Source organism: Camelus bactrianus, chromosome 5 (assembly GCF_048773025.1).
Source record: "Camelus bactrianus isolate YW-2024 breed Bactrian camel chromosome 5, ASM4877302v1, whole genome shotgun sequence".
Lineage (NCBI taxonomy): Eukaryota > Metazoa > Chordata > Mammalia > Artiodactyla > Camelidae > Camelus > Camelus bactrianus.
In genome coordinates this window covers 58,269,147-58,284,138 of record NC_133543.1, presented here as the reverse complement: position 1 = coordinate 58,284,138, position 14,992 = coordinate 58,269,147, and the positions used below count along the sequence as shown (strand labels likewise).

At 38.4% G+C, this 14,992-nt stretch overlaps 1 protein-coding gene across 9 annotated transcripts in view; it reads right to left on the bottom strand.

The window, feature by feature from the left end:
- The window catches only part of OSBPL6 (oxysterol binding protein like 6), a 186,657-nt gene that overhangs the window by 15,225 nt on the left and 156,440 nt on the right, over positions 1 to 14,992 (bottom strand). For 6 of the 9 annotated variants that reach the window (XM_074363949.1, XM_074363952.1, XM_074363953.1 and 3 more), the window contains 3 exons: positions 14,822 to 14,955; positions 6,929 to 7,036; positions 4,990 to 5,127 (listed from right to left, as the gene is read on the bottom strand). In XM_074363949.1, the coding sequence (XP_074220050.1) occupies positions 4,990 to 5,127; positions 6,929 to 7,036; positions 14,822 to 14,955 (380 nt within the window). The remainder of the gene's footprint in view (positions 1 to 4,989; positions 5,128 to 6,928; positions 7,037 to 14,821; positions 14,956 to 14,992) is intronic. The other 3 variants (XM_074363954.1, XM_074363956.1, XM_074363957.1) reach the window with 1 other exon arrangement.

The following is a 14,992-nucleotide window of genomic DNA, read 5'->3' as shown; positions in this document are numbered from 1 at the left end:
GAGTCTTCTGTGAGCCAGAATACAGGACTGCCAGAGAGCAGCCTTTTCTGTAAGTAGCTTCCTGTCTTAGTTGAGCTGTGAGACTGGGGGAGGCCAGGACATAACCAGAAGTGTTTCAGTTCAACGCAGTAAGAATGTGCAAAAAAGGAAGCCCTGTGAATCCCCCTAAAGGAATCAGGAGAGGCTGCCTGGAGGAAGCAGTACTTGAACTGGGTGTTGGAGGATGCAGGAGTTGCCAGTTGTTAGAAAGAGGAGAAGCACAAGAGGAAGGGGTCTGCAAAAAGGCAAGGACCGCAAGGGAAACATTTATTCTAGGAGCGCTAAGAAGTTGAGCGGCTATAACAGGGTAGGGTGAACGAGAAGAGGTCCGACCTGAAGGGCTTTTCATGTGAACATAAAGGGTTCACACATAAACCTCTGAGTTATGAAATGCAAGGGAATGGCACAGTTATATTTAGTTCTCAGGCAGATCCTAGGCAGCTTTTTTAGGGAGGCCAGATAATAGGATACCACATAGATCCAGGTAAGAAATACTGACCGATTACACTGAGATGGCCACAGTAAGGATCAAGGGGGTAAAGCTGCATTTGAGAGCCATGTTTGAAGTATTAACAGACAAAATTTGGCAGATGATTTGGGGTAGCAGGGAGAGATTTCAGGACACAGAGAAATCAAGAATTAAGCCACTCTCTCCATGAGAAAAACATGGAACTAAAATGAAACCAAAGTTCACATAAGAATAAAATGAAGGGGCAACATATGTACTAAGGGGACTTAGAACAGATAAGAAAACAGAAGAAGTAACATAAAGCCACTCAGAGGAATGGGAAAACCAGTGTTTCTCCTAGAGGCAAGAAAGTTGTTGATACTTATTTACTTTCTTCAAAATGGAAATGTGCTATATTGTTTCTGAACATAAAAACAAAACATTCTTATTGTAAAAAATCAGAAATTACATGAGGGTAAACAAATGATATGAAAATCATCCATCCTATCACCTAAAAGAAATCACTTTTAACATTTGGTGAGTATTACCCTCAATTTCAAAATGCCTCTGCAGATAGATACACCTGTCTTTAGATACTGAAAAGGGGGATTGGTTGACATGCTAATTCATTGTGTTCTGAGTATATTTCCATTCTCATAAATATAGCTCTTTGTCTTTACTTGGAATGGCAACATATTTCATGAGATAGTTATAACCCAAGGAATTTAACCAGCACTCATGTGGCTTCCAATTTTTTATTATTTATAGACAATGTTTGGATGAACATCTTTGTAAATATATTTCTGTAAATCTGTTTGGCAATTTCATTAAGACTTATTCCCAGAAGTGAAACTGCTGGGTCAGATGAGTCACTTTTAGGCTTTAGCTGTGTGTTGCCAAACTGCTCTCCTGACAGATTGTATTGCATTAAGTTGTTCTTACCAGCAGTGCATGAGAGCATGCATCTCTCACATCTGCTTAGACACTATACATCCTCAATCCATATTAGGATCCATCTAACAGACATAAAAGATCTCTTTTTAAAGTTTGAATTTTATCTTTACTGAAATTGTTGTCTTTCACACATTTTTCAGTTTGTCATATAAACTTCATTCTTTTCTAGTTTGCAATTTATTTCTTAAGGTTGTTTATGCTGCTTTTGGGGAGGCATATAAAAATTTTAAATTTATATGTAATAAAAACAATCAGCCTTTCCTTTAAGGTTTCTGGATTTATTGCTGATGTTTTCAAAATTAGTTAAGAAGAGTTCATATATTTAGGGAGACAGTATTATAGACAGAATGATTTTATGCATAAATGAATAATGGTAGTTTTGCTTTTGTACCCTGAGCAAGTCTATAAAGATGGCAAACTGAGAATGAAGTCTTTTTCTGATTTGTATTTTCCCACTGCAGCTGGCCTCCAGTTCCCACTGACTGCTATGAAGTGGAAGGTTTAAACCATCAGGATCATGAAAGTCACATTTTTGATAGAAATAAAAAGTAAATCAAACTCTTGTGTGTGATTTCTCTGAAAAAAGCTAATCATATCCAATTATATTAGAGGAGACAAAAGCCTGCCCCAACCAAATTCATGTTGCAGGGCATGTTTATTACATAAACATTTAGAAGCTACAGTCTATTCATCTTTAACTTTTAATCTTGCCCAAACTAATATACGATAGAAATGGTCCAATATCCACGTCTGTGTAGAATATAAAAGAATTTTACGATGACAGCGGGCCCTGAGTAAGATCTATATTGTCATAGGTGTGAGCAGTAGGAAACAAGGGAAAAAACAGAAACTTACCTAGACTTGTCATCTTGCTTAACTAAGCACTTTTCTGCCTAAGTGTTCACATCAAATAGCCAAGATTCCTCAGTATTTTCCTTCACTCCTCTGCCTTTTAGCACTCATTCCCCACATTGATTTACTCATCAGGTTCTGAAATTTCTGTCACCTAAATACTCTCAATTACATACATTTTCCTATAGCTTCACTGCTGCTCCTCCAATTCAACCCTCCATCAGGGCCCCGCCTAAATTACCCCATCAATCTCCGTAATGAGTCTTCCTGCCTCCTTTCTTGCCCCCTCGAATCCATTTTCCATTGGGCAGCCTGATCAATCTTTCCAAAATGCAAATCTGATCATGTCCCTATACCCCAGTGTCCTTAGGAAAACAATCTAAACTCCTTAGCTGTCATACGAAGATTTGTAATCTGAGCTCTGCTCTCAGCTGCAGCCTCTTGCAACCTCTGTTCTGGAGCCTTCCAGAGGCCACCAGAGTGCTTCCTGGAGTTATCAGTTTGCTAAAGACACCCCATGTCCCATTCTGAAGCACAGAGAATGACTTTCTTACTTTCTTACACACTGGAAAGAACTAAATTACACATCCGTTCCTTGTGACTGTATCTTACAGGTTTTTATAAAATGACTCTTTTTACTTAGATCTTCTCCCTTTATCATTACACTCGGTCTTAAGTATTTGAAGAGGCTGGACCAGGAGATAAACCCAAGTGACAGGCACCTCAATGTTCTCAATGTTACTAAGCAATTGTGTGTGCATGGGAGGGGGTTGTTGATGGATTCATTTGGACATGCTGAATTAGAAGTTCTGTGGAGCACCCAGGTGGCAATGTCTCACGGGCAGCTGGTAAGTGGATCCTGAGCTGACCCCTGCTCTGTCCCCAGACCTGCTTTCTCCTTGAGCTGCAGACTGAATACCCAAATGGCTGCCAGGTAGCACCACTGAGAGGCCTGTTAAACTCACAGCCTCTTAAAGTGAATGTATTATCTCCATGTGCCTCTGTCCTCTACTACCTTGCCCCTCCCTCTGCCCCTGGATTCATTCACTCTTGCCCCAGGGGCAGCACCACCACCTTGCTTGGACTTGTGCAATAACCTGCTTCACACCGTCCTCATTTCAGTAGTGCCTGTGGCTGGTGCAAGTGGCAACTGGGCACCGGGTCAGATGTGCCCCCAAGAACAGAAATAGGGAAATTCGGTTGCTCTCAGAGAGGTACGCTACAGTCATCAGATGATGGGTCAAGCCCAGATAATGTCCAGTCAAGTTTGTCTGACTGAACAAGGACAAAGAACTTGTCAGCTATGGGAGCCCAGAAAAGGGAGAGTCAGAAAAGAAAATGCTGGTAGGCAGCATGTCTCCAGCATGGTGCTCCCTGGGGGTGTGGAGACTAGCTCACAACACAAATTTCCCATTTGTGTGGCAGAGAATCCCTGTAATGGAGACTAAAGTTTGGAGCTATTACATCCTGGCCCTCCCAGCTTTAAAATCACTCAGCTCACTTCTGCTCCTGTTTCTTCCCTGCTCACCAAACAACTGCCTGACTAGAATCAGGCTTCCCAGGCAGATTTGACTACAGGGAAAGAGACATAATCAGCAAGCAATGATTATTTTGTCCATCTGATAACATCAATTACTATTATGAATAATTTAAACTAGCTTGTGAATGTGAGTCTCTGTGAATCTGTTAATTTATGACTTGGAATCTGAGAGGCAAGTGCCCAGCTGGGTGTGGTAACAAATTCAGTACCTGATACAAGAATTCTATTGCACCTTTTCTCTATTATAAAAGTTACATGTGTTCATTATTTCTTTCTATTTTTTACTTACTTTTGTTTCTAAAATCACTCATAATTTCCAACATCCAAAAAACAACTACTACTAATTGTCAGGCTGTTTCCTTCCAATCTACTTTCCATGCATATGGAAATAACATTTAGCAATTCTTTCATCTCCTTTTTGTAAAAATGCAGTACAGATTTGCAATCTCAAATGACAAAACTCCTAAACAATTGTGTGGGGAAGAGTTTTGGCTGCTTCCCCTATGCCAAAAAAAATTCAAAGTGTACTTGACTAAATTTCAGTAAAAGAATTTCTATAACCTGACTAAGGAAGAGATTTTTGTTTCCAAGACCTTGCCAAGATTTATTAGCATGGAAAGCAATCCAATAAGCTTTTATGGCAGCCAATGGTAATCTCCCCAAACCACAATTACCCAACTAGACATGTGAAAGACATTAGTCTTCTAAGCTCAATTTCATGTCTCTGACAAAGGGGTGTATGTGTGTGTGTGTGTGTGTGTGTGTGTGTGTGTGTGTGTGTGTGTGTGTATGTGTATGCACAAATATGAATGGTAATTTCCTTATTCTCTCACTCTTTCTATGTTTATTAGCTAGTTTCCTTCTATAAAGAACTCTTATCAATTATTTATTTAACATTAAATATAAACTGTACAGGGAAGTCAGAATAAATACTTGATTCTTTTTATTCATAAAATTTAAGAGTACTGGGTTGGTACCCAGAGTGTTAAGGGCTCAGTAAATGTGAACCAATACAGCCTGGCTTCTCAATATGCTTTTGGCTTTGCTACTATTTGGACATCTTACTATGCTGTTAAAACAAGTTCCATAGTCTTACCTTCTTTAACCCAAACTTATGGTCAGAAGCAGCTAGGGTTGATGCATCAAAGAACTTTACCTCATTCTCTGACGAGCTTGCAGAGAGGAGCACCTCTTGGGCATCGAAGAACTCAGAGACTGACTCTGACATGGAGAGGCGGCTCTCATTGGCTACTTGCTGTGACAGCGGGAGACTGACATGGATTTGCTCACCAGCCTACAGAAAAGAAAAGTATATGGTGTAACAAGGTCCTACTGCATTGCACAGGGAACTATATTCAATAGCTTGTAGTATCTATAATGTAAAAGAATATATACATGTATAACTGAATCACTATGCTGTACACCAGAAACTAACACAACATTGTAAATCAACTATACTTAAATTAAAAAAAAGCATTTCTCCCCATAAGAATAGCTATTTGTTCAAATCAGACCACGATGTACTAGTTGGATTTCTAAATAAATTCACACCATTTGTTAAAAGAGTGGTGACCACAAGTAATTTTCACTTGCAACTGAGTAACGACCACTGATATGTTTCCTTCCAATATGCCTAAAGAATCCAAAAGGTACAGTTGAAAAGTGAGTTCATTTTAAATTTCTGCTCAATTGATATCAAGTGGAATTTAAAAGCTTGAGCCCCTATCAATAAGCTGAATTGACTATGGAGACAAGTTCATTCTCAAGTGCTTAGGTCTGTCATTACTAAACATATTCTAACCAGTACACTACACCTCAAGAAATATTTGTAGAAACCACTACATACAGGCTAAGAAAACAATCTGCAACACTAATTTTTGATACAGAATACATAAAAGTCATTTTCCAATTTGATCATGAATTTCAGCCAATGAAACATATGACTAGAGTACTGAATCTTATTTCAAACTGTATTTTTATTCAGTAAGTGATAAATATTGTTTTCAAAGAAGCTATACAAATTTCAGTCAGAAAAGTATGTAAGAGAACTATAATTTATATATCTTAGTACACATTTCAGGTTGAAAAGAAGATTCAAACCGAGACTGTTGACTACTTTTTGAATGACAAAGTTTTAGAAATACTTCTAGATTCGAGGCAGTTGAGTGGGCAACAAGTGCCATCAGAGATATGGGACCCCTGGAGGTCCCTGGGGGTAAGGTGGGCAACTTACATCAAAGAAGAGCTGTGTGGGGATGGCATTTCCTGAGCAGTTAGAGGGCAGAACCTTTGCCCCTGAACATCTCTAAAAAAATGTATGTTTTTGGTGTAAATATGGCCTTAGTATTAGTTAAAACTCTCCCCAGGTATTACTACTGAAAAGTATAAATTCTCATGGCTAAAAATGATAATTTTATAAAGGGTTATAAACAGAATTACACATTCAAGTTTAGCCCAAATACTGAATGTTCTCTCACCCTCTTACCATTTCTCCAAAAATTCTTTGAAAAATGTTATAATAATAGCCCTTATCTCAGAGAATCATTGGGAATGTCAGATGAGATAACACAGGTAAAGTGGGTTAGCACAATGCCAAGCACACAGGAAGCATTCACTTGACATGTGTTCAGTATTAATAATTAGCGGCAGCATCAGTCGTAGCAGCACTATTAGTATTATCTTAGCAAGGTCAGGTGACGTCTCTTCTTAGATAGGACTTTTAAAACAAACCTTAAGAAAACTTTTATTAAACACCTTCTCAGCTAAAAGTGTTTGTTTCACATATCACGAGTCACTGATGATAACGAACATTTCAAATGAAGACCGAGACAGAAAATTCACAAGCTGGAATATGTGTTCAGCGGCATCAGATGAATCCAGGAATAAATAAAAATAGACAACTAATCGCCAAGAATAAATAACGTCAAGCTCATGTACATCTTTCACTCCAAAGAACACCGAACTGTCAGCAACACAAATATTTACGCAGGGAATCTTATCAGCAGTGGAAAAACTGTATAAAAATTAATTAAAATATGCAGTAGATTTAGATGCTATAAAATAAGTACTCTACATCTATTAAAAATGTGTCTTACCTCATCAGGGCTAGGAATAATATTTACACTGACAACCTGATCACAAATAATAGATTCTGAATGTATTCTGTTCAATCGACTCCTTAGTTCAGCATTCTGGTTGAGTGCCTTAAAATAATAAGAACCGCACATGTAATTTCAAATTATTAAGCAAGTATAAAACAGAACAAGCACACATGTACACTTTAGACAACAAACTGTATGATGTTCTTAGTTGTAACTTTTGGAGCCATCATAGGCCAGATCCTACTCGTAAGAAGGAAATAAATGGCTCAGAAATAAGGTATTCATTTTTTGCAATGTAAGACTGGCAGTCTAAGTAGTACTTAGGTTAGTGGGTTGAAAGAGTTCATGAATTTCATAAAAATGATTCATGGAATTTTCTCTCCTTTAGAGTCAGGCCCATTACACCTGAGCCCAGTCTACCACCACATATATATCACATTTTGCACACGAGTATAAAAACTTTTGATTCTTTCAAATTTTTTTGGTTCCAGTTTCTAAAGTTTGGGAGTTGTTTCAAAGCCAGATAGTTATCTAAAAATTATTTGGAAATGGAATAAATAGTGGACTGACTTTATATTTTATAGAGTTGTATTTTATTCTGGTGAAAGGAAATAGTTGTAGTTTCATTTTCCAGGAGCACATAATTAATTCCTATGACAGTGTAACAGAATTAACTCAAGTGTAGACCAAAGGTGTCTTCATTGAACAGTGTGGACATCAACAAGCATAACAAAGAACACATCATGGCAAGGAAACTGACTCTAAGATATCTGTCTCCTACGACTTTTAACACATCCCAAGCCAGCATCAGTAAAACACCACCTGCTACACCCCAGTTCAGTGCGTGTGGTGAGAACAGCTTTACTTAAGCATGGAATCCCTACAGGGGCTCTGTAGACAGAGGTACATGCATCACTTTAGTGAATGGGAACCTCTTCCATAAGACAGATAACTGGTAGTTAACTGGATTATATCAAGTCTCAAGTAAAAGACCTTTGTGAGGACAAAGCCCAGTGAAAAGCTGGACAGCTCCTTTCCTTCCCATTAAAATCAGCAATGAGAAGATGGAAGCGAATGTTTCAGAGTGGAAGTTAAATGTCGGGCCTTACTGAAGAGGGCCTCTGCCCCAGGCAATGAGAATGCTTCTTTTCTTCTTAAGGACTCAATGAATACAGTAATCCAATACACAGACAAATATCATATCATATAACTATAACTCTGCACCTAGGATAAGTTACGAAGTGGCTAAACTTCACACTTGCATTGAGCAGTGCATAGTCCTTGAGCACAGAGCATAGAAGGGCCTCTCCTCTCTCCCTTCAACCCAGCTCTTGCTTCTTAAAGAGAAAACTGTTCTCTCAAAGCTTTTGCCTTTTGCTTAAAGTCTTTAGAACCAGTTAGTAAAAGAGGTGTAAAATAGAACATTTGGTCTTGCGGGCTGTCAAATATTGATGGATTAAACACAGATCCTGCAGTCATTACATTTGCAGATAGGAGGAAATATGTGTCCAGTTCTCTGAGAAAACAGGGATGTTTTAGTTAGGAAAAAAGTGACCACTTTTCTACTTTTTTAATAAATAAGCCATGTGATTCCTGATAACTTTATATTCAGCAAAAGTGCTCAGAATCATTTTTCTTAAGAAGTAAAATCTCAAATGCTTGAAATTTGGGGGAAAATACTGCATCACTCCTGTCCTTTGTGACTACTTTGCATATGCTTATTTGTTCCTTCATTATTTCTCTGTCCACAAGTCCACTGCAAGTTGTCTTAGTTATTGAAATAACTGGAACCAGATAATTTGTTGTCTTGGAAGCAGAAGGCTTTGTTGTAGGTTGTTTGATGGTTTTAATTGCAGACTCACAGTCTTGACCTCAGGGTTTCACACAAATCTCAACAAAGGATTCCACCAAAGTGACTATACCTTCTGTTGCCACTGGAACAGAGCTAACAAAACAACCCCACGAAAACTCAAGGGCAAGGATAAGTAATGGTTTCCCATAGGGTGGGCATTTTAAACCCAGGTTTGTCATTTATGAGAAAACTTGTAGAACTGTTTGCTCTGGGTAGTTAGGAAAGTTAAATTCTCATTTAAGCTTTCATCTCGTCCAATATTCATTAAATGTGATCCTCCCTACAGGTGTGTGTGAAGCCGGGTAAGGTAGCCTCTAGCTGACAACATCAATAGGAAATGAGCTGAAAACTAAAGGAATGTTGTATTGATAATATATATGCAGTGGTAGAAAAATGTTACATAGCACCTTAAAGCGTGGCAGTAAGTACTATTCCAACCCTGGCAACCCGGAGGGTCGAAAGTGTAAGCAGAGGCGGAGCATGCAGCGGCCCATTTCTGTGCGTCATGCCAGGGGCTCCTCCTTTTGCCTCAGTCACACAGACTGTGTCTGAAGGTGGCTACAACCAGGTACCAGGAGCTTTGCAGCGTAGCGCCCTCGGGAGTGCTCAGGACCACGTTTGTTCCTCCCCTCTCTGAAGTGCTACTATTTTCTCTGTACGATATTATAGAAACATCCTTGGGATGTTGAGGAATACGGGTATTTTCAGTGAAATGACGCTATTAGTGACAATTAACATAGAAGAGCCCAGACAAGTGCAGAAGCAAGATATGGAACGCACCCGAGGAGCACGAGCAGTGGAAAAGCAAGGAAAAGGAGGCCCAGCACCAGCCACTCGCGCCAGCCCAGGAGCAAGAAAAGCCATGGACATGTGTAAGTCATAAGGCTGCTCTATCAGTGGCACGTGGGGCCAAGGCCTAGCAGACAGGAAGCGCCCTGGGGCTCAGGACCGGGCCTGGATTCTTTAGGAAGTCTCACTACTTGGCTTCCATGAGTGAGCTCAGACTGCACTACAAACTCCACAGAGCATGCTCCGTTCCCCAACCTCGTCTCCCTCATAGACATTCAGGTGTAATATATCCGAAAAAACACGTCATTCCTGACCAAGCTATAAAAGAAGTTGCTATTTTGAAGTCCTAGCCTGATTTAATTGCTCAAACCCTTACTTTCTTTGTTATTGACTACCATTCATTTACCCTGGCAGACAATGGGTGAGAATTTACTTTAGACTGAGTGAGACACTGGCTTCACCTATTCATTTTACTGAATGGAACTGTGGGTGCTGGAAGGAAACATGGAAACCTGATGGCTGGAGAGGGATAGGAAACGTATGGCAAGACGGAATCATCAGAAGGCTTAAACCTTTTTGATAAAAGCAAAACCAGTTCAGGAGGAGTGAGAAAATGAGTATGAAAACTGTCAAAACTAGAGCTATCAAGAACCAAATCCTGGGTATCTCTTAAAAATCACCTTGTTTCTGATTTCAAACTAAATACTACTGTAGCATATTTGGAAAATGCAAAAGTAGAAAAATATTTTTAAAAATTCATACCTTACTACCCAATCCACCAACTTTTGGTAGCTTGGTATATTTCTTTTTAGCTTTTTTTTTTCTTGTGCATTTTCCACATTATTTAATGGGAACATACGTTACATCCTGTGTCTGTCACTTATTCTTTGTACACAGATATTTATTTTATGTTGTAAACTGTTCACAAATATGATTTTAATAATTGCAGATAAGTGATTATTTTCTGATATTGGGCATTTATGCTGTTACTGATTCTTATTAGAATAAATAATGCTGCCATGAATGTTTACATGCATATTGGTTTTCTACCTTCAGCATTACTCCCTTAGATTACACGTATCAGCCACGGACCAAAGAGTCAAAGGATAAAATCTTTCAAAGGCTTTTAATAAATATTGTCAAATTATGTCCAAGATGACATCAATTTAAAGTTACTGGATAGCTTAAAAAAAAGATGTAAATAATTCTATGAAGAATATTTTCATACACAAAAAATTTGGCCAAGTCTTAGGGCACGGTAAAATTTAGGAATAAATAAATACACTTAGAACTTGTATCTCAGCCCAGAATATTTATTTTGGATGTGTAAAATGTTACAGACAGGAAGAATGGCAAATACTATGACTGGAATTTTAACTATGCTGCTCTGTGCCTTGAGCCAATTTTTTGCTTACATTCCCACACATACCACATTTCACTGATTCTAAGCTGCACCATTCCCCCCATATTAACACCTCTGAAGCACTGTGTCAGCTTAACTGACAGGAGCTTATTCTTTCTTTGCAATGCACAGAATGATGGTACATTTAACAACTGATGCCATATTGATTTAATGAAGTACAGTAATTCTAGATGGAGTACAAGAATTACTGCTGCTCATGTTTGTACGGGCCCAATTCCCACTGCATTTAGCACAAGCTGTGTACAAACTATGTGGCCAGAAATCAAACCAGTAACAGTGACAAAGGGTAACGTACTGAAGACAGACACAGGTCAAGTTGAACCTTTTATCAGAGTAATCTAGGGTGCTGAGTTTACCTTAGTCTTACTATGTATACTATTTGATTCTGGTGTTCAGGGTACTACAGCTGCTTGTGAAACAAAGTCACTTATAAAGGGATAGATGCCACATCAAAATACCTTGCCCCATAGGTTCAAATCCAACATCTATGCTGCCTCTCAGGTGTAAAAGTTTACTTTTAACGTTTATGGGGTAAAATAATAGAATTATGTATGTCTTTGTGTACATATAGATCAGTGATGAAATATACTGTAGAAGAGGAATTCATTATACTGTTCAGCCTTGCAAATTATTAGATGTGCAAGGCAGGTAACAATTCATGCTGCACAGGTAGTGAAGAATGGTAATTTTATATATTTTATTATGTTATGTGCCTTCTAAAGGATGATGGAATTTGCCAAGTTGATATATTTAAAAGCTTTATTGAAAAGCAGCATTTTAATCATTAGACATATAACAAATAGGACTTACGTCAAATAAAAAATAAGCTTTAAAAATGTTAGACTAATCTAAGAAGTTATTTAAACACAGTCTCTCTCTCTCTCTTTCCTTTTCCTAGGGGAGACATGGCTTGGCAAATGTTCATTAAAAAAATACCTGGGGTTTAACTGATGACACTTGAATAGGGATCAAAGATGTCTTACCTAAAAGCACATTAAATGTGAAGTTATTTTATTATAAAAACATACTCAGAACAACCCTCTCAATGTACTCAAGCTATTTCATAGCTTGTTCAATCCTAAGTGCTATATTTAAAATGAAAATGATAAGAGTTGACCAACCAGCATGGCTCCATCGGTTAATTGTTTCCCATCTTAGTCTCCTTATCTGCTAGTTCCTTCCCTTCATGATACAAACATACTGAGATGACTGCCAAATCCCAAGGCTGACTTTCAACCCATATATCATTTGCTGCTAAGTCAGATCCTGTTAACCTTTTCTTTCTTGAGATTATCAGAACTCTTTACCTTTGATCTCAAAGGTCATCGCTACCTAAATTTGTCGACTATTTGCCCTGGGCTTCCATCAAAAGATCCCCTCACCCCTTTTTTTTAGCTTGTCCTTTAAATACTAATGTTCTCTATGACAGCATCATTGACCTCTTTTATTCTGATTGAAAACACAATGCATCAACATCTATAAATTCACTGATATACTGGGGTATCCACATCTTTCTCTCTAGCCAAGGCCTCTCTCCAAAGCCCTCAAGCTCAGGAGGATACAATCTGCCCAATGGGAAGGTGTGTACAGACACAGAGATGTGAACATGGCCTAAAGGCTATGATAAGACAGAACTGGAAGCACTAAATTCTCTAGTAGGTAGGGTATAACTATCCTTATAGTCCTAAATTATTTTCATATTTTTGAGTTAAAAAAAAACAAAACAAACAACTAAATGTAACAACCAAAAAAAAAAAAAACAAAAACCTACTGAGGCTCTACTTTTATTTATTATTTGTTTTAATGGAGGTACTGGGGAGTGAACCTAGGACCTCATGCATGCTATGCATGCGCTCTACCACTGAGTTACACCCTCCCCCAGAGACTCTAATTCTAAATGCAAATAAATACATTTAGACAAGAGAAGAGAACATTTAACCCAAAGCATCCAAAGTTGCTGTAATTTTGCTTTATTTTACTTTTATCATGTTGGTATCAGCATCTTCCTTGTGAACCACTGCTGTCTACTCAGGTTTGTCAAGGACCGATTCTACCACAAAGGCTGATCTCTGGCTCTGCTCACAGCTCAGGGATCTCTCATGTCTCTGAACAAATCTAAACCACCCATGTGCTGCTTGGAATGGACTACAGTGTGGTCCACTTAATTGCCTCCTGAGTAAACACTGCTCATCTCACAAGTCAGATCACGAGCTACTCAGAACATGGCCAGGGCTACTTTTACCTGGATGTTCTACATCTTGCACTGGACCGAACGTACAGGAGTTGAATGAAAACAATGACTAAATGGATGAATAACTGCCTAAAATTTCTCTTCATCATCATTTCTAATCTCACCTGATCTCCTAAACCTAGATCTTGTTTTATCATTCTCTGTTTTACCAACAAGCAAGTAAAAGCAAGCAAGCAAGAATCAAGCACATTTTCCTATTTTTCTTAGTACAAGCTTATCTTTTATCACTAAGCCTTCAGTCATTTAACACATCTGAGGAAAATACTACAACATGTAGGGGGATGAGAGTGTATTTTACACATTTACAAGGTGATAGATACATGTTCATGAACCATTATGTTGATCTTTCTGATTCATGAGCCTTTCAGATCATGATTCAGAAGACCGATGAACATGCACTAAGTGTTCAACAGATAGGTGACTTGAGAATATAGTCCAGGGCAAACCAGTAAAGTGGGCTTGTCTGCGGACTGGCACGACAGACGCTGCTTCGAACGCTCAGGCTCTTGTGCCCCTTCGTTTTGCACTGGAAGCAGCAGATGCACCTCAGCTGACAGGGTGTGACAGTGAACAGCAGAAAGTGGGCTCAGGTAACAACATTCAATAACAGGAAACTTAACATTGGAAATAAGCTGACAGTTCAGGTACATAAAACATGGTGAAACAGTTTAAGTCTAACTGATAGGGACTGAGGGAAAAACTATTCAAGCAGGAGCTGACCCACATGGAAAACCACTTACCCAGGATTTGCTTGCTCCTTCGCTCTGATCCAAGGCACCAGGAAGTGAACAATATTTTATATAAACACTGAGTTCTCACACAAAATCAATAACAACATAGAATTCTCAAAGGAATTTTTAAAGGTGCATTTATAGACTAAATGAAGACACTAATTCAGAGGAAGTGCTCAGTGTCAGAAGCATAACTGCAGTTTTCAAGGCTTTTGAACAGAAATTTCAACCTTGAAATACATAGGGATTCGATTAGTATCAACAAGATCAATGCAATATAGATTGAATAATATATATTATAGTGTTATATATATATATTGAAACATAAAAGAGTCTAGCTTCAGGAGGCATAATTTATACAGGAAGAAAATCCTAACAGTGCAAATCAGAAAAGAATAAGTAGGTAATGGTAATCAGTACTTTTCAACAGATTAAAATGTACTGTAAGTTGGAAAAAATAGTAAATGTGGAAGATCTGGTAGATTTGGTCTATTTAACATTGGGTCGAACATATTTTGGAACATAGTTTAGATGTGGATATCAGTCATGTATAAATGCGTGATTCTTTTTCTAAAACCAGGGATTCATAATAACCATAGAGAGGATTAAAAGTATTCAATTGGGCAAAACAGCAGTTATGTGTGCAAGCAAGTTTGGTTGATTTTTGCTCTTACCTTGATATTTTTTGGAGGAAAAGAAATAAAACTGAATATTGACATTGCACTGTCTTGGGAGAATTTCATACAAATGTGCTTTCCTGGGGATGGCCTGCCTCCGCACCTATCTTTGGCTCTAGGGTTAGGAATGTGCCATGAGAGTGAAACAAAACACTCTCATTTACCTGAGACAGTGACTGTCGGAGCCGTGCCATCTGTGTGCTGTGGCCTTTGTTGTGATCCTGCTCAGAAACCATCTGCTTAAGCTTCTCCTTCTCTATAGCTATGCTATTAAATGCAGACTTCAAAAGAGAATGCACTGGATCGGGGAGAAAAGTGAGAAACAAAGATTAAAC